Below are 18,789 nucleotides of genomic sequence, written 5' to 3' on the forward strand. Positions count from 1 at the left end.
TGAGAAGGGGCATGTGGGCAGTACTTACAACATTGTGGTCCAGAAACGAAGGAGGGAGGATACAAAGACATAAGGCTGTCACAGAGGAGGGTGATCAGAGCTTTCTAGAAGTCTGGAAAGCGTGTCTTGGGGCCTCTTTGGACACTTCTATGGCTGCCACCATTCCCTAGCCATCTTTGTCACCACTGTGGGGACTCCTTTAGTGAAATTATCATCAGTGGCTGGGAAGTACAAGTTCAGTTCCTCATGTAATTAGCTAGTTTGCCAGGGGCTAGGTCAGCTTGTTGAGAGCTCTGGTCCGTAAAAAAAAAAAAATTGTAACAACTATAAATTAAATTCCTATTGATTTCAATCAGTAAGCTTCCCTGTTAAATTAAACAAAACAAAACAAAAACACAATGCTTTCATAACTTGTCTTTTCCTCCCTTCATTGCTCTCCATGATCCAGACTAACACAGTCCTGCTTCTTAATAGTGGAAAATTCCTTTGAGGGGGGGCTTTCTGCCTGGGTAGGCACTTCCTGTTGTCCAAATTATAGGATTAAAACAACCACAGCTCTGCCCAGCCAGAGTGACTGAGAACCTGTCTCTTCTCATTTCCCCAAATTGAGTCTGTTTCCCGGCTGGCAGCATTTTCCCTTCTGGTCCTCAGCAGCTGCTCTGTCTTCTTGAGATCTTGTTTGGAAGTAGGTCTCTGTTGGAAGGGCTATAGTGGGGAGCATTCCAGTGTGATCACTGACCCTTAGAAGGAAGGTGGCTAAACTCCTGGATGTGAATGCTATTATGTAACAGTCAGGTGTGCTGCAAGTATGAAGCTGGGCTTCCTAGCAGGGGTTCAGGTGGTGGCAACTGTCTGCACAGGTTCTCTGTGGCTTCCCTCGAGGCTTCCGACAGTATGGCGGCCAGCACAGACCGTGGAGGCTGAACATACTTTCCATTCAAATTCCCTGTGCTTGGTGTCTGTGAGACCAGAGTCCCAACCTCAGCTGGAGGGGAAAAGATTTGTGGGTTTCCATCCAGAAAGCACTGGGATTCCTCTGAGCTGTATTGCTGTGTACAACTCTCCAGAGGATATGCTGGCGGGCCTCCATCATGAGTAGCCATAACAACCATGGCTTTTAGACCCTTACCTATGCCAGGCTCTGGGACAGTGGGTAAAAAGATACAAGCTCAGGAAGACCCAGGCAGAAAATCTGTGGCCATAGCCTCTGGGATCTTATTCCTTGTTTCTTTTTTGATTTTTTTTTTTAAATGTGTGTTGGTATTTTGCCTGCATGTATGTCTGTAAGAGGGTGCCAGGTCGCCTGGAACTGGAGCTACACATAGTTGTAAGCTGCCATATGGGTGTTGGGAATGGAACCCAGATCCTCTGGAGGAGTATCCAATTCTCCTAACCAGCAATCCATCTCTCCAGCCCCCTTACTGCTTGTTTCTTGAGATAGGGTCTTTCTGGCCTTTAGCTTTTGATACCCCTCCTGTCTTAGCTCCAGAGTGCTGGAATTACAAGTGTGAGCCACTATTTCTAGATAAATACATTACTTTAAAAAAAAAAGGTTCTGGGGATGGAACCCAGGACTTTATGCGTGGTAAGCAAGCCCTTCACCGCCAACCCATGTCCCCAGCTATTTGTTTTGTATAGGAAGTAGTATGGAGGAGGAATTCAAGGGCAAGAACTCCAAACTGCCCTTTGATATAGCAGGAGCTAATGTGATCCTGTGTCTTGATGGTCCAGTGTCTGTGCCTGATTCATGTAGCTCAGTGATAGCAGAGCCGAGGAGCCACCCACCTAGACTTCCTGACCTGAGCAGCAGGAGAGAGAACAGGCATGTTGTGAAGGAGGTGCTGAAGGGACAGCGCCCGGCTGAAGGATGACATAGCTGGCCTGCCGCCGCAGACCAGTGCTCTTCCCAGGCTGGAACTGGGTATCATGTGCATCTGAATTTTTCCACCCCGCCCCCACCTTCTGGAATTCTGTCGATGCAGTCTTGGCAGAGATGGCCTGAGCCTGTGAGCTTTTCCCATCTACTTTTAAATCAAATGAAATTCCTGTTGCTTGTCTGACTGGTTGTTCATGACCCATTTTCTTGGGTCTTGGGGAGACCAGTGGCATGCTGCTAACTGAGATGCTGACAGTGCATGGCCTACAGGTATGCAAAGCATGATATTTAAAAAAAAAACCATAAATGATTAATGAGCCAGCTTTCTGGGAAGACATCCTAAGCAGAGGAAGCAGGGAGTTATAAGCCACGATGAAGGAATCACTCTCTAGAATCTTCTGAAATGTGACAAAGCTGTTGGTACAAACAACATTGGTAGAGGAGAGAATAGAGATCTTGGGAATGCAGTGGTATGTGCACCAAACTGACTCCCCTATGAGCTTCCCGTGTGTGTGTGTGTGTGTGTGTGTGTGTGTGTGTGTGTTCTTACTCTGCAGTACCAGGTTGGTGGAGGTAACTGATGGCTCCTAACAACCTCAGGGATGTGTCCCCATTTTTTTTTTTCCTGAAAGGGAAAATGAGCAAGTTTGTGTCTACTGAGGTTATGGAAGTACAGACAGCCTTGAACTTTGCCTCTGCCCAGCGCTTCCTCTCGGGACACATTTCCATGCTTGGGAACCACGGCTTTTCGTCCCTCAGGACTCTGACTTCTAATCAGAAATAACTGCTGTCCCAGGAGGAGAGATAAGATGGGCCAGTATTATTTAAGATGTGCACTACATGTTTGCAGTACCCAAGGAGGCCAGAAGAAGGTGTTGGCTTCCCTGGAACTGGAGTTACAGACAGTTGTTAACTGCCATGTGGGTGCTGGGAACCAAACCCAGGTCCTCTGGAAGAGAAGTCAGTGCTCTTAACTACTGAGCCATCTCTCCAGCATGACTTATGTAGTTCTTTTACAGAGACTTGCATGGAGAAGATGATCCAGAGGTCATGATAGAGCCAGTCTGTGCAGTGTAGTGGGCAGCACTTCTCTGCTCTGGAAACTCAAGACCTCCTCTGACTGAGTGGGTTGGGCTGGTGCCTCCTCCCTTAACCAGGTTCAGTTGGCTCAGTAAGCCTGGAATAGGCACTAGGAGTGGGCCCTTGGCACTCCTATGGCTAATTCTTGGACAGCCTCTACAGACTTCCTTGCATATCCAGCAAAGAGATGGAGACCAATGCTTGGTCCACTTGGTGCTAAGAGCTAAGATCCCAGTGGGCTGATCTTTATTTAACTCAGAACTTGGCAGTGGCTAATATCCTTCTCTCCCAAAAGCATCCACTTCACCCCAGGTCGACCCTGGCACCACTTTGGGGTTCCTCAGAAAGCTGGAGCTAAGTCAAAGGGCTTACTTGCGTAGCTTTGTCCTTCTCAGTGGTTGGACTCCCTGTCAAGGATCACCAGGCTAGGAGAGTTGGAAGGGTTGCCTGGTGAGGCAGTACACCTGGACCTGCTCTTCTTGTTTGCCCCTACAATGGCGTTGTAGGGGTTAAGGCAGGCGGGGCGGGGCGGCGGGCGGAGCCCTCACGGAAGCGGGCCAGGCACCGAGGCGCGCGCGGAGCCTGGTGGCTGCTGCGTCCCCGCGCGCGGCCGAGCCAGGTAGGAACGCGGAGCTGCAGCCGCCTCGGCCATGCGGTTGCCGGACCGGAGGCCTGGGCTGGGGCCCGCGCCACCCCCCGCGCGCCGCCCCCGCTGAGCCCGCGCCCGACTGGGCGCTGCAGGCACCATGGTGCAGAAGTCGCGCAACGGTGGCGTGTACCCCGGCACTAGCGGGGAGAAGAAGCTCAAGGTGGGCTTCGTGGGGCTGGACCCAGGCGCGCCCGACTCCACTCGAGATGGCGCGCTGCTCATCGCCGGCTCCGAGGCCCCCAAGCGCGGCAGCGTTTTGAGCAAGCCGCGCGCGGGCGGTGCGGGAGCTGGGAAGCCCCCGAAGCGCAACGCCTTCTACCGAAAGCTGCAGAATTTCCTCTACAACGTCCTGGAGCGGCCCCGCGGCTGGGCGTTCATTTACCACGCCTACGTGTAAGTGGCCCGCAATGAGGTGCGCGGTGGGTCGGCGAGACCCTAGCCCGGCCGTGGGTTGACTGTGGCCGCAACTGCGGTGGACTGAGGGGCCCTGGTGTGCGTGTCCGCGCTCGCGCCTGGGTCGCGTCGTGGGCGTGGGGTTTGGGTCACGGCACTGCAGTCCCTGGTTAAAGCAAAGGACAGAGATTGGAGAGTGACTTTGGCGGTCATATCAGAGTCACTGTTTTAGTATTTTTTTTGGGGGGGAGGGGGCGTTTGCAGCCGCCTGGCTGGGTTGTGCCAGCCCTTCCCCCGCAGGACGGGATGTGCTGGTGCCCCAGCCCCCCTCAGCCCGAGAGGCCCCTCCCCATGGCCCGCAGCGCGAAACAAAGGGCCGGCAAGGAGGGAGGGCGGCTAGGCTCTAGGTTTGAACTCAGCCGCCCCTCTGCACCCATGGATCTCCCCACAACCAAATAGGGGTGGTGAAGAGGGCTGGCCCCTTCTCATCCATCCTCCTAACCTCTTGCTACCCATCTGAGCTTCCGGGTTGCAGAAATGGGGAGAGGACCTAACATCGCATCACCTCAGCCCCGGGCTGAGGGCATCTGCTTGCACCCATCCCCAGAGGCCCACTCTCCTTGTCCTCCAGATTCCAAGCAGCCCATTTGCACCTGATAGCCCCTCTACACATTCTGGGCTCTAAATCCCTAAGTGGAGTTCAGCAGTAGGGGCAGCTGTTGTCCCTTAGGCACTGCCAGGAAGGTGCTAGTCCTTGTCCCCAAGTCTGGTACTTCTGGGGCAGAGCTGGCAGAGGCAACCCTGCATTCACGAGCATATGAGTGTTCGTGTGTGTGTGTGTGTGTGTGTGTGTGTGTGTGTGTGTGTGTGTGTGTTAGTATGCATAACCTCCCAGTGCAAGGATGCTGGCTCTCCCATTCTAGTGGAGCCAGGGACAGAGGAGGAGCACTGAGACTCGGCCATTTTGTATGGAAAGCATTTGGGGATGGGAGTGAGACCCATGCTCAGGAAAAGTCTCTATCAAGGTGCCCACTTGTCCTGGCCTTGGCAGGGTATGTGTCCTGTGAGTGGGCCAATGTGTCTGGGAGTGTTTTGTATGTGATTTGGATAGGTTTGGGGACGAGGGAAGGTCCACAGAGGGAAATTCTGGGGGCTGCCTGCAGAATGATGTCCTGGGGGGTAGCCACAGCCTGGTGTGGTGTGATGTGGTGTGTGTGTGTGTGTGTGTGTGTGTGTGTGTGTGTGTGTGGACAGTTCTAAGATTACCTAAGGTAGAGTTTTCTCCAGATAGACTGGCCAAGGGGAGCAGACTATGGCTTTAGCCCCCACCCCCCTCCAGAGAGGTGAATTTGATTTTCCTCTACCCAGGGTGCTATATTTCTCTTTACTCCAAGGAAGAGTCCATGTGTCTCTAATGGTCCTTCTGCTGTAGCCACCTTCTCCTTGCTTGTCTTGGGGCCTAAGGGTTTCTACTGTGGCTGGCTGTAGATATCCAGGTCCTGGCCTGAGGTGACTCCCGAGACATAGACAGGATGAATCCTGCGTCCGAAGGACTGGGTGTGGATATCCAGGATGGCAGCATTATCTGGGATTCTCTTTTGAATTTGTAGCTTCTATGGGGCCCTGTCCTGTTCCTGGGTCTGGCTTGTCAGCATCTCTGTTTCTGCTGCCTGCATCCTGTTTCCTAAAACCAGCATCACCCAGAGCTCAGAGTCCAGTGTGGGAGGCCCTTGCTTTATGGACTGTGTGTCCTTCTCCCACCTACATATCCCCAAGTCCACCCCAGTCCATCATAGAACAAACCTGAAATGTGCCAGGCTTTAATTAGGGCTTAGACCTGTAGCATAAAGTCTGCTGCAGGTCCTCTGTGATTGGGTCTTGCAGGGAGGTGTCTTGGGGTTGGGGGCAGGAGAGAGGGTGTTAAAGAGCAGAGAGTTTCTGGTTGCTAACTTGGGGCCAGACTCACTTGCCAAATTTCAGAACCCCTGATAGCCTTATCTTTTCATCAGTAAGGTGGTAAAATCCACTCCTGGCTCCCTGGACCAACTGATATTTTCTAGGCTGCCTTTTGATCCCATTATGAATGGTGACACATCTCTGACTGCCTTTGTTGTTGCTCATGACCCATCGCCCTCAGTTTCCAGACACAGAATCCTCCACACTGACCCCTATCTGGTTTAGGTAACCCAATGGCTTGAGATTCCTGAGCTTGTGGTCAGCTCATGTCGACAGTTGACAGCCACGGAGTAGGCCACACTGTGTTACACAGTATTTGGTTTGTTCACTAGTTAGCAAAGAAGATGCAGCCCCTCCTGGTATCTAGTGTGGAACAGAGCCAAGGCTCATAGATGAGCCCTCATCTAAGCAGTGCTGGGTTTTCCTGGGCGTTTGGCCATCAAAGCCTGATTTGTGAGAGGTCCAGTTGTATCAGTCTCTTGGCAAGTCTTGCTGGATCCCTGAAGATTAGCCACTGTCCAGAGTCAGGAGGAAAGTGGCTACCCTTGGTTTGGACCCTGGTGAACAAGATCAATTAGACCCACTGTCCACAGGGCTCTGCAGTGTGTCTTTTACAAAGTGATGCCACTATGTATGACTTGTGTGAGATGTTTTCAGACACAGCTCTGCACTCAGCCAGGCCAGTGAGGGGGTCACCTGGCCAGAGACACTGTGGCTTACCTGGCTTGCCTCAAGGGTAAGCCATAGCAAAGACAAATCTAAGCAGAGGTGGGAGCATTATGGGGGCCTTAGAGAAATCATGTCCATTTGTTGTGCTTAAGAGAGCTGAGTGGTAGCTGCAAGTAACTCAGGGACATTGGGAAAAGTTGTTGGGTCATAATGTCCCTACCACATGCTAGCCTTATTGCCTGATGGCCAGAGGAGCTTGATGGGCAAAAACGGAGGACAAAAAAGTTTTCCTGTGTAAGCTGAGAGGTGGCCTGCCTTAGAGCTGAGAGCTGAGAATGTAGACAACCTGGTCTTTCCAATGTCCAGGCCAGTGGACAACTAGAAAAAGATGGCATTTGAAACAACTAAGTGGAAAACCCAACCATGAGGATTTGTACTGTGGACTGTGGGCTTGCCTATGGCTCATCTCTTTGGGCTGATCACCAAGGCCCCTCTGTCCAAAGTGTCTAAGGTATCCCTGTAGGGACCCTAGGAGTTCCAGAGCCATCACCAGAGGCTGTCCAATCACGTGTCACCACCCATTTCATAGAAGGAACAATATCCAGGATCAGTGCCTTGTTCAAGTGTCTTTGGGTGCTTTGGGCCCAGATAGCCCTCTTTGCCCAGTAGAATGGTCTCTAGGCTGCTTTGTAGCTCTTTCTCATCTCCCTTAAGTGCGCTTTAAGCTCCAAAGCTGGTAAGATCCCTGGAAGGTGGAGCTGGCAGGTCATTTGAGGAGTAGGTACAGGTCTGGTCCTCACCTGAGGCAGATAGGAGAGGTGTTCACTTGGAGTCCCAAGGTCAGGTCTCTGACTGTATGTGGCCTTTGGAGAAGAACCCTGATCACTGAATGGTGGCATGTGCTCAGCTTCTCCCAAAGAGCAGGTCTTCCTGCAGCCTCATTGATGGAGACTCAGAAAATCTTATGGAAATTTCCCAGAAGATGGGAAAACCTCAGAGAGTTGTGGTTTCCAGGGAAACCTGCGTTTCTTCCTAGGCCTGCTCACCGTTTCTAACCCTCAGCGATGACTTAAACAGTACTGAAGAGTTAGAACAATCGCAGTCCCTCTGCCCTGGTTATGCATAGAGTAAACCTTTAAACACCCTTGCATCTGTAAAGAAACAATGAATTAGCAAGTAGGCAGGGAGCTCTCTGGGTAGTGTTGCAGATGAGAGCAGAGAAACCTCATTTTTACAGATACCAGCATGAGTCAGGCATGTAAAGCCATCTATAGAGACTCGGAAGGACTCACAGCGTGTCACCAGCCTGAAGAAATTGGACATGGAGACTGCTAGGTGCTGGGAATGCTCCCAGGTGCTGGCCTTGTAGGTAGGAGGCCTATCTCTGAGTCTGAAAGTACTTGAGTCTGGAGTGCTTTCAAGGAGCCAAGGACAGTGTCTTAGTGCAGATGGAACACAGTGGTGAATGGGGGGCATTTAGTGTCTTCCAGTGAGCAAAATATGCAAGCCTTTGTATATCCTTATGATCTTGGCTGTTCCACTGCACCCCAGGTGAGGTGTTCTGACCCCCTGTGGTTGAGAAAACAGGGCCGGCATGTTCCTCAGTCTGTCGCAGTGAGAACAGTGAATTCACTACTTACTGTAGGGTTGAATCTAGAGAAATGGGCAAATGCCTAGGACCAAGCTCTTTGGAGAACTTTGTGGCATGTACTAACCGCTGGGTTTGAGCATACGAGGACTGAGCTGACATTGAAAGGATGGAGAAGGGATGTGGCACGTGTACTATGCCATCTGCATCCGTGAAGTTGGATGGAAGGGTTGGCCCTGGCCCTGATCCTGTCGTAGCTTTTAAAGGCTGAAGTGGCCCCATTTTGGGAGGAGAGTAGGCTCTGAGCTGGCAGTTGCTGTCCCCTGGTAAGACAAAGTTGATAAGGGAGAATGTTTCTTTTCAGGGTCTTTGGCGTGTGCCCCATTTCTTATTATTACAAATAGTTCTGAGTGAAGCAGACCACCTTGCCATGCAGCTATCACGTGTCCTCCACCCACCACATATGTACCTTTGTGCTGCAGCTGCAGGAGGTGGGGTTGGCAGGGGACTCTTTTGTTGTTGATGATGTTGTTGAGACAGAGTTTCTTCGTGTAGTTTTTTAGACTGGGCTGGCCTTGAACTCACAGACACCTGTCTGCCTCTGCCTCTGCTGGGATTAAAGGCGTGTGCCACAACCACCTGCCTGACAGGGGACTCTTGTTCCCTCTCAGGGGTGAAAGATGACAGGGTTGGGACTGAGGGTTCTGATGGCCCTATTCCCACTGACTAGGTCCAGATACTGGACTTCAGTTTCCTTGTCCACAATACATGAGTGATGTTCCTCGGTGGGTATGGATTTGGGTCACAAGACACAAAGATTTGTAGGTACCAGTGTTCACTGGCTTGTGTTGCCTGAGGTTTGGCAGAATGAAACCTTGTCCAGTGGGCCTGGAGAGCTGGGAACCATTGCTGGCATAGTTGTAGGCAGTGACTCTCAGCCCTATACTCATCAGCCAATCCTTAGGCAAAGCCTTGGGACACAGTCTGTACCTTGATCTTGACAAGCTTATTTGGGCCACTGTTTAGCAGGAGACACAGGTTTAGAAGGCTTGGACATGAGTTCTGAGTGTCAGAAGCTTGCCAGATGCTTGTCCAGTGGGCCAGCTCCAGGAATACCAACCATTTTCATAGGACAGTGTGTTAGTGTGTTTGAGTGTGTTCCTGTGTGGAGCTGAGTGACATATGTTATGGGACCCTCAAGGTTGGGCTTTGAGGGGTGGAATGATTTTGGCTTGAAAAACAGTGTTCAGGTTCTACCAGTAAGCCCCTCAGTCTGCAGAGGAACTTCTGTCTAAGCCTTGTAGAAATCTTGTTTATACCAAGATGTGGATGATTGGCTTGGCTGGGTCCCCCTTCACAGTGAGCACTGTCCTCTGTGTGTGGTGTGTGGATGCCTGCCAAGCATGGGCCTTTCCATGGCTAGAACTGGACTTTGCTTCCAGACAAGAATTTGCTGACAGCTCCAGGAGCTTCTTCAAACAGCGCCTCACTCTCAGTGACGTACCAGACACCAAGCCATGGTTTGGAGGAGGGAACCCAGCCAGCAGCAGCTGTCCAACTGCGTAACAACAGCAGAAGCTGTTTAGCTGATCTGAGAGCAAAGGAGGGATGTTGAGGTGGCCTGTGACTGGCCCCCAAAGATCAGGTTGGCAGTGACTCATGGTTGCCTTGTGCCTGCTCAGCCCTGTACAGCTAGGCCTCCACTGGGGTCTCTGTTCCAAGTGAACTCTGATTTCTGCTTTCTTGCTGATTTGTTTGTAGTTCTCAGAATCCCAGGTGTGTCCTGTGAGCTGTGTGCAGGTACTGTATACTCCGTGTCCATGCTCAAGGGTTAGGCCTTGAGAACAGTCATCTAGTGTGGAGATGCACCATTCTGTTCAGGACTCCTGCCTCGTGCAGGGCTGGGGACAGCAAGAGTCCTGGCATTCTGCATTCTCTCTTATGGCGTATGTGCAGATCTATGTGTGAATGAACATTTGTGTAGAGGCAAAAGGTTAACTTTAGAGCTATCCATCTTGTTGGTTTTTTTTCTTTTCTTTTCTTTATTTTTCAAGACAGACAGGGTTTCTCTGTGTAACAGCCCTAGCTGTCCTGGAACTCGGTTTGTAGACCAGGCTGGCCTTGAACTCACAGAGATCCACCTGTCTCTAGCACTACCCAAGGCGAGGGGGATTAGTGGGTGAGGAAAAGTGATTCCAGAGGGACATGCTCAGAAGGATGTGGGCTCTTGAACTATATAGTAGCTGCTGCCATGCACTCAGGCTGAGCAGGTGGTCTGGGTAAGAGACTCACCTAAGAGGAAGCTCTTGGCATTTCCTCTGGCCATCCCTGTCCCTCTTCTGTTGACTGCTGGGTTCATCAGAGCCTTTGCAGAGGAAGTGAGGGCTCTGGGACAGTGGCTTCTCTGAATGGAAAAAGGAGGCAGGAATTGTTCCAGACACACCCCTGATTGTCTTTGGGCTCTGCTGGCTATCCAGCGGGAACAGAATTAGGTCTTCTATTTCTTTTTGATATTAGGGATAATTTTATGGATGCCAACCAGAGCAGTTATTCTAGAATGTTCTATGGGAGTTGCTTGGAAACTGTCTGCACAGATTCCTTGATGATCTCATGGGTGTCAGCTGCTTCCAAGGTGGCATCCCTGGAGTCCTTCCTTCCCCTAAGTAGAGGGGCTGTTCTGACTCCAGGTTCTGCCTGGTCTCTGGCCCCTTCCATCCAAGTGCCACCAGCTTTGTCCTGTGCTAGAGACTTTATAAGGCTGGTGTTACTTACCTGCTTTGACTTGGAAAGACACTGGTTGGTGGGTATGAGTTAAGGGCCAGCTTCTTCATGAGTCTCAGTTTTGGGAAGCAAGATAGAAATGAAAAAATTTGCAAACCTTGTTCAGTAGAGGCTGTATTGATGGCTAGTGCAGTGAGTGTAGGTTCTGAGCCAGATGCAGAGGTGCTGTGTGATGCCTGGAGGAGGCACCTTAAGGACCTCTGGAGCAGCAGGGTTTGGGTGGGAGGCTATTTGAATGCTCTCTTTATTTTTTGCTTGGTTATTTTTTTAAATTCCATTCACATGTGCAGTGTATCCTGGCCATATCCACTCCCATTCTCCCTGCTCCTCTATCTTCTCTGTGTCCTGTCCTATTTTACCTTGTTTAGAAGAAGTTTTGAGAGAAGTTCTTACCATGTAGTCCTGGCTTGCCTGGAATTTGATATGCAGACCCGGCTGGCCTCAAACTCACAGAGATCTTCCTGCTTGTACTTCCCCAGTGCTAGGATTGGAGGTGTACACCACCACACTTGGCTATTTTACTTTTTATAACCCACTGAATACAATCAGTAAGGCCTTTAACATATGGATGTGGGGTTAGACAACCTGCTAGTTGCCACCTTCCAATGAAAGTTGACTCTCCATCAGACAGCAGCCACCAGCTGCCAGTAGCTCCTTAGCTATGGGTGGGACCTTGGGTGACTCTCCTCTCCTTCCTGTGTTGGAATTATTAACTGGCTTGAACTTGTTACAGTCTTGTGTAGATTAACACAGATGCTGTGAGTCCATGTGTGCAACAGCCATGTCATGTCCAGAAGACATCTCATGGTACTCCTCCCATTCTTCCAGCTCTTACAATCTTACAATCTTCTGTTTTCTCTTCCTTGATGTTCCTTGAGCATCGATGTGTGTGTGTGTGTGCACGTGGGTAGTTATTAGGACCAGCTTGGGGGGGGGGTTGCTACTCACCCTTCTTAGCCCTTCTTTCCAGAATGGGCAAAGTTCACATGAACCACGCACACAGTGGAAAAAAGCCTGGGGGCTTATGAGATCGTTTGTGGTGCAGTGATTCTCCAGGCTAGCCTTCTTTCCTGTCAGCTGTGTCTTCCAGCTTCTCTCTTCTGGAGATATTGTCTGTGCAAATTCCCAGGGCACACTGTAGACCACCATGGAGTCTATGAAGGCCTTGTGCTTGCCACCTTTACCTTGCCAGCCCTGGCATTTTTCTGTGCTGAGTGCCCAAGCCCCATTCTAACACCTGTGAAGGGTTCTTTGTTAATGGAAATGAAGGACAGATCTCAGATTTTGTCTCTGCTAACATTGCTGCTGTGAGGCTCCCGAATTCTTAACACACACACACATCCGGGCTACAGGAGATATCACAAGAAGCTTTTGACTACTGTGAAAATGTTCTCATCCAAAACAGTATTTCTCCTCAGGCTAGATATACAGATTTGGTGCTTACTGTTCATTACCTTTGTAGAAAGCCTCTGGTGGGAGACAGCATGTGCAGCAAGGCAAGGGTCTGGAACCATTTTTGCTACCCCTTCCATTCAGGCGGCCAGCACAGAGGAGGGCCTGCTACACTTGGGGAGGAGGTAGGAATTTCTGTATTCCTGGAATTGGGAAGGGACAGGAAAAGGACAGGGGGAAGAGGGGGAAATGACTCTGTGGTGCAGTGCTGACCATGGTCCTGGATTCAAGTGCACAGTTGTATTTCCTTGTGGGTGAGAAGCTCTGTGGTGTGATTGCTGTCCCTGCCTTCCCGCAAAATGAAGCTTAGCTCACAGGTGTTAGCCTCGGAAGGGGCAGGCACTTGGGGGGGGGTTGTGATTTCTAGAGGGTGCTAGGGACTATAGACAAAGACACAGGGAGGTTTCCTTCTTCCTGGGTCAGCATGAGAAAGCCTTCTCCATAATGGCGCTCCGTGACACCTTGTTGAATTAGCCAAGTGCTGAATTCTATCATGCAGAAGGAAATGTGTGGGCAGACAGCTCTGGAGGCTCTGGTATGACCAGCTTGCTTCGTCTCTCACAGAAGCACTTGGTTCTGGATATTATTTCTTTTTTTTTTTTTTTTTTTATTATATGCCAAATGTAGGAAACTGGAAAACAAGGTGTGTAGAGAGATTTTCAGCCTCTGTTTTTCTGTGAGTTTGTAGAACAGAAGGAGACCTGGGGTCTGGTTTCTACCTGTGTTCACACCACACTGGTGTGTCCTCTCCTATGGACTGTTTTCAGCCCATCTGGTTCACTTGGGGACACACAGGTTAGGATGGTGTCTGAGTCAGTGTCCTGTATACCTGTATGTCTGGACATGCCTTTATTCATGGGTATGTCTTGTCTAGGTGGGTTGTCTTTTCTGCAAGCTGTGTCTACACATGCCTTTGTCCACAGGTATGTCCTGTCCAGATGGGTCATTTATGCAGGCTGTGTCTACACATGCCTTTGTCCACAGGTATGTCCCGTCCAGGTGGGTCGTTTCTGCAGGCTGTGCTTCTGACTGTGGTCATGTCCTTTGCTCTGCTCATTTGGATCATTAAGAAGACTGGTGAGGAGCAAGGGAGGCTCAGGGGTGGCCCAGGAGAGGCTAATGTCAGGACAAGGTTCTATTTGAGGTATCAAATCTCCATTGCTGGAGCTGTGCACATTCAAGCCTTCCCAGAGAGACTGGTTCAGCCTTGCCCCAGAGGCCTCAGAGACCGCCCTTCATCTTTATCTCTATCTTTACCAGAATGGCCCATGGAGCCCAATGCTCCTGGGCTGGAGAGTCTTTGGAACAGTGTGTGTGCATGTTGTCCTCGTGCAAGGAGACCCTAAAGCACAGGGTAAGCATTGCTTGGAGCATAGAGTTAAGCACTCTGGAGAAATAGTTTACCCTGCCAAGGAGGTGCTTGCCTGTTATCTTTTAAAATCAGATATAATCCTCCTGGTGTCACCCTTACGATTTGTGGGTGAATAAATCATCGGTAGTTTGTGTAATTACTATGTGGCCGTCAGTGCTCTGTGGCATTAAGGACAGTCCCCCACAGTGCCCCTTTCCATGTCCTGGGGCTCATTGACATCTTCCTGTCTGTGATAGGTTTGTTCTTGGCATTTCCTACAAGTGGGATCATCCTATTCCCTGTGTCCAATGCTTTTCCCTGTGTGTGGTTTCTTCTGAGTGCCCGAGTTGTAGAGTGGTGGAGCCTTACTTCTTTCTGTGGGTTCCTGGGTCCAATTTGTCTGTTCCTCTGTCAGCTGCCATAAGGTAGGTCCTAATTTCTGTGATGCATACATAATTTCTCTCGGGACACAGCTTTGTCTGTGATGTTTTTGCTCTGTGCCAGACTTGGGGTGGCCAGACGTTTGGTAAAGACCCTACCTCATCTGTTCTCAGACCTACACAGGCTCACCTTACTGTCTTCCTTCTGTCCTGGCCTTCTTGGCCGTGCTTGTGTGCAAGTGCTCTGGAGCTGGGCCCAGTACGGTCAGGACAGGGTCCCACTAATCAGGACATACGACCTGTGCAAGTGTGGGCTTGGCACTGGGGAGGGCAGAAAAGGTGAGGCTGTGTCCTCGGTGAAAGGGCGCTTGCCTGAGGAAGGAAAGATGTCTCTGGGTTTTATGAGTAGAAGGAAACTCCAGGTATCAAAAGGAGGTGTCCAGTGGCCCTGAGGAACGGGAATGTCATGGCGAGGCTGAGAAAGTGCTGGAAGGGAGATAAAGGAACGCTGTAGGGAGAATCAGGTATGGCTAGGATCTTAGGGCCCGGGCCAGCATAGAGCTGTGAGTAGGGGTTGTGCACATTGTCAGCCATTTCCACAACAGCTCTCTGACTGCTCCTGGGATGGAGATGGGACAAATTTCCCGTGGTCTCAGAGGGATGCACAATTGGCTGGCGTGGGGTACAGTGGAGGGAAGGGCAGAGATAAACTCCTGGGAAGTGGTAAGGGATGCTAGTTGGGGGCTGTAAGCCTTCAGTAGGGCTCCCTTCTTGGATAGGCAGGGATGCAGTGTGTAGGCCTGGGACATCCCTACCTGAGTATACCGAGCTCTGGTCAGCACCCATGATGACTAATGGGCGTAAATTAACCCCAGGGAGCTTCAGCCTCTAGGGATCTCATGTAAGAGGTGCCAGGTCATGAGCTGGCACCTGGGAAGAGCTCTCCCTTGCTGAGCTGGCAGGTTCCTGCCAAGCTGAGCCCTCTGTGGTCCTCAGCTTGGGTATCTGTGCCTGTAGCAGATATCTGGCCTTTCTGGGGAGGCCCCATGGGTATCTATAGGAGCTATTGAGGCTGGAGTCCTCGTAAGTCCTGGGCTTCTGATGGAGTAAACAGAGGGCAATGTATGGGGGTGGGTCAGGGATAATGGAAGCACCAGACCTCTGTGGTACTACCCCATTCTTGAGATGGCCATTGTTGGTCAGTGGGGGGTGAGGGGTTCCTTGAGAACACCTCTTGACTTTGGTGTTGGGAGATGAGGGACAAGACTGGGGCTGGGTAAGGCTGTTTGTGGATGCCTGAAATGAGCGAGTCATCAGCTGAGCCTCTGAGAATCAGGGTCTTCCTGAGCTATGGTCTGTGAGGGTCTAAGGCACTTTCTGAGCATCTGGTGTGTACTGGGCCTTGTCTGTCTCTCCTGGGCCACTTACTCTCACCCCCATAGGACCTTACATTCTGGTAGATGGTTGGGTAGATGGGCTTTAGCATGACAGACAGGCCAATACTACCCCAGGGTAGGGCAGCATAGGCTAGAACCCATTCCAGCAGAGAGACCCTTGGATGGAGTGTGGCCTCTGTCCTGTCCAAGCCCAGGGGATGAAGACACATGTGTGATTTATTATTATTATTATTATTATTATTATTATTATTATTATTATTACTAGAAGCAGCCATCAACATCAACATCCCAGCTCTGCTTTACTTCTGACACTGGAGGAGGTAGTAGGTCCTGGCAGCAGAGCAGTTTATTAGGGGAAGAAATTAGATTCCAGGTTAGAGCAATAGCTGTGCCTAATGGACGAGGCGGCAGGAGGTCCTTGGGGAGTCATGTGTGATCTGCACCAGAGGGGATGTGTGTGGCCTCACTGTGGTTGCCCTCTTCAGGCCTTACAGTACTCCAGCCCCAAGGATGGACTGGCCTAGCATTATGGGAATGGGGATTACCCCGATAGGGCAGACCCTGTGTGGACAGACAGTCCCCTTCTATAGGCTCCCACTCAGGGTAGTTTTACCTGCTCTAGTTGGATCCCACATGGACCATGCAAGTGACCTTGGAGCCTCTTTTTTTCTTTTTCCATTTGTAAGTGGGGACAAAAGCAGTTGCCTGCCTTTACGGTCATCACAGACCTGGCATGAAGTATGCAAGTGGAGGCTTCCAGCTCATGGATCTCTTAATAGTCTAAGAGTTGTGAGCAAGGCTGGGGATCTGTGATAGCCTATCTTCCTTTACTGTCCAGATGTTAGATTTTGTCTTCCGAGTTAATAAATGTGCAATGAGCTAGTGGACCCTGGCCTTTGGGTCAGGAGCCAGGATAGGGTATGTTCCCAGGGCCTGGCAGTGGGGTAGTCAGTGTGTGAGGCAGCATTGGAGGGAGGGGATGGTAGCACCTTTGTGATGCTTTTCCAGAAGAGAAAGATTCCCTATTGTAAGACTGAGGGGGCAGAAGGAGGAGGGAAGAGTAGGAGGAGAGTGTTTCCCTGGGGTGGCAGCCTCCCTGATGTGCGGAGATCCATGCATGGGATGCCTACACATCCAAATCTCAACATATGCCGGCGCCAGCTATTGCTAACCACTGTGAGGTTTCTGGGCCTGACTGAGGGCCCTTTGTCCCCCACCTTTGGTCCCTGCCTGTCTCCTCTTCTTTGTGTCCTGGTTCAAGTGACCATCCTCTGCTCAGAGTGGAGAAGTCCCTCTCATAAATTTCCTTTTGCTGTTGGATAAAGGCAGCTTGGCTCCAATTCTCCCAGTGGTTTCTTGTGATTCGGGCCTGGATGTGTCTCTAGATACAAAACAGTTGCACGCAAGCTCCATTTCTAGGTGACTTTCCCCATGCTAGGGTGGGTTGCCAAGGACTGTCTGAGGTCCCTGCCTTGCTCCTTTCTGGCTCTAGGAATGTGGGGATGAGGACCAGCTGCTCGTGATGCCGGTCTCCTTGGCAACTGCTGTCAGGGAAGCCTCCTGAAGTTGAATCTATTATCATAATTAGCCTGAAACCCCTTGTGTTGTAATTCAGGGCTACAGAAAAACCAGCCCTCTTCCTGACCCAGGCCTCTTGTCCTTTCTGAGCCTCCAGGCTTAGCAATGGCTGGACTACAGACTGTGACGAGCCTCTTCTAACCTTGGTGTGTGCGTGCTGTGGTGAGATGTGGCCAAGCCTCAGAGGGTAGCTCAGGGTTTGGAGCCCTCTCTCCCAAACTGTTTATCCTATGCCCCCCAGTCCCATCTGGTTGAGAATAATGCTGAATTCCAAGTCCAAATGTCTTGTTATGGGGCAATCCCTTTGATGGCCAATCCCAGTGGGTGGTTCCAGGCCCCTCTGAACACTGGGGCTCATGCTGGCTGAATACTCCCTGCATTTCTGTCTTCTCTCAAAGGGGAAGGAAAGTTATGCTTGGCTCCCTATTGCAGTTCCCATGAGTGTCAAGAAACGTAACACAGCGTAGCAGGACAGGAGAGAAGGGAGGGGATGGACATTCCCAGGACACAGTTTCTGCCCATGGTTGAATGATTATTGACACATGATGGCTTAGCCTGGAGGAGGCAGGTTTGTGTAGGGGGCATGTCTGAGGGAGGCCTCCATAATTCTCACTGTCATTTTCCCCCCATACTGAGGCCCGAGGCTGGGATCCTGTGAAGTGCCTACCTCGTGGAGGCTAGAGACTAGGGGTTGCCATCCATTACCCCTCCTAAGGATAGAAGGAAGGAGTATTAGAGCCCTGCCAGCCTTCTAGAGCCCTCTTTGTCTCCAAAGTGGACGTGAATGTGGGGTGTGTTGGGCCTGGTATGTACTGGTCAGGACAGTTGCCAGTCACTGAGGCGTTTACAGATGGATGAGGTTACACGTGTCTAGGCAGTTAGTTGCCTTGGGCTTGGAGACATGGCTAAGCTCGGTCCATTCTTCTTGGAGGCTTCCTGCCTGGGGAGGAGCTTGATCACACAGCCTGAGCTCCTTCCTGTCTCTGAGCTTCCAAGAGCAGCGTGGGCGCCACCCTTCCTGCGTGTCCCTTGCAGCCTCCCCTGCACCAGCCTTCCTGGAGGGGGCCATCTGCTCTGTCTGTTCTGAAACTTAAAAAACAAACTGTGGAGCGGAGGAGCCATGGTGGGCACTTTCTGGAAGTTGCTGGGGGTAGCTCGGCTCCAGAGTGGCTTTCCTCTGTACAACGGACGATATACAACCCGCTGGCTGCATGGCAGTGTTCGGAGGAACTAGGTTTTATGTTCCACCAAGATTAGTCATTGGCTTTGTATATCCAGGTCATCACGGTCACATTCATAAATGCCCCTGCCTGTAGGGCCTCTAGAATGTTCTGAGAGGGCTTGGCCAACTGGCATCTTGGCCTCAGCTGTTTTTATTTAAATTTATCTACTTATTATTTGGTGTGTGTGTGTGTTTTGCATGCAGGCATGCACGTATGTGCCAAATTGATTTCTCCTTCCATCATGTGTGTCTGATTGAACTCAGGTCATCGGGTTTGGTAGCAGACTCCTTTTCCGGATGAGCTATGTCATTGGCTCAGCTTCAATGTTCTTTTCTTTTTGTTTGTTTTTAGTGGGGAAAACCCTGCATACATTTATTTTTCACATTTTATTGTTTGAGAGTTTCATACATGCATAT

The 18,789-nt window shown here is 50.7% G+C and overlaps 1 protein-coding gene across 1 annotated transcript in view; it reads left to right on the plus strand.

Moving 5' to 3' along the window:
• Window positions 1–3,499: 3,499 nt before the first annotated feature.
• Window positions 3,500–18,789, plus strand: part of Kcnq2 (potassium voltage-gated channel subfamily Q member 2) — a 53,694-nt gene continuing 38,404 nt past the window's right edge. The window contains exon 1 of the mRNA XM_051184613.1: window positions 3,500–3,998. Within this exon, the coding sequence (XP_051040570.1) occupies window positions 3,703–3,998 (296 nt within the window). The 5' untranslated portion in view covers window positions 3,500–3,702. The remainder of the gene's footprint in view (window positions 3,999–18,789) is intronic.

Source organism: Phodopus roborovskii, unplaced genomic scaffold, assembly GCF_943737965.1.
Source record: "Phodopus roborovskii unplaced genomic scaffold, PHOROB, whole genome shotgun sequence".
In the NCBI taxonomy this organism is placed as follows: domain Eukaryota; kingdom Metazoa; phylum Chordata; class Mammalia; order Rodentia; family Cricetidae; genus Phodopus; species Phodopus roborovskii.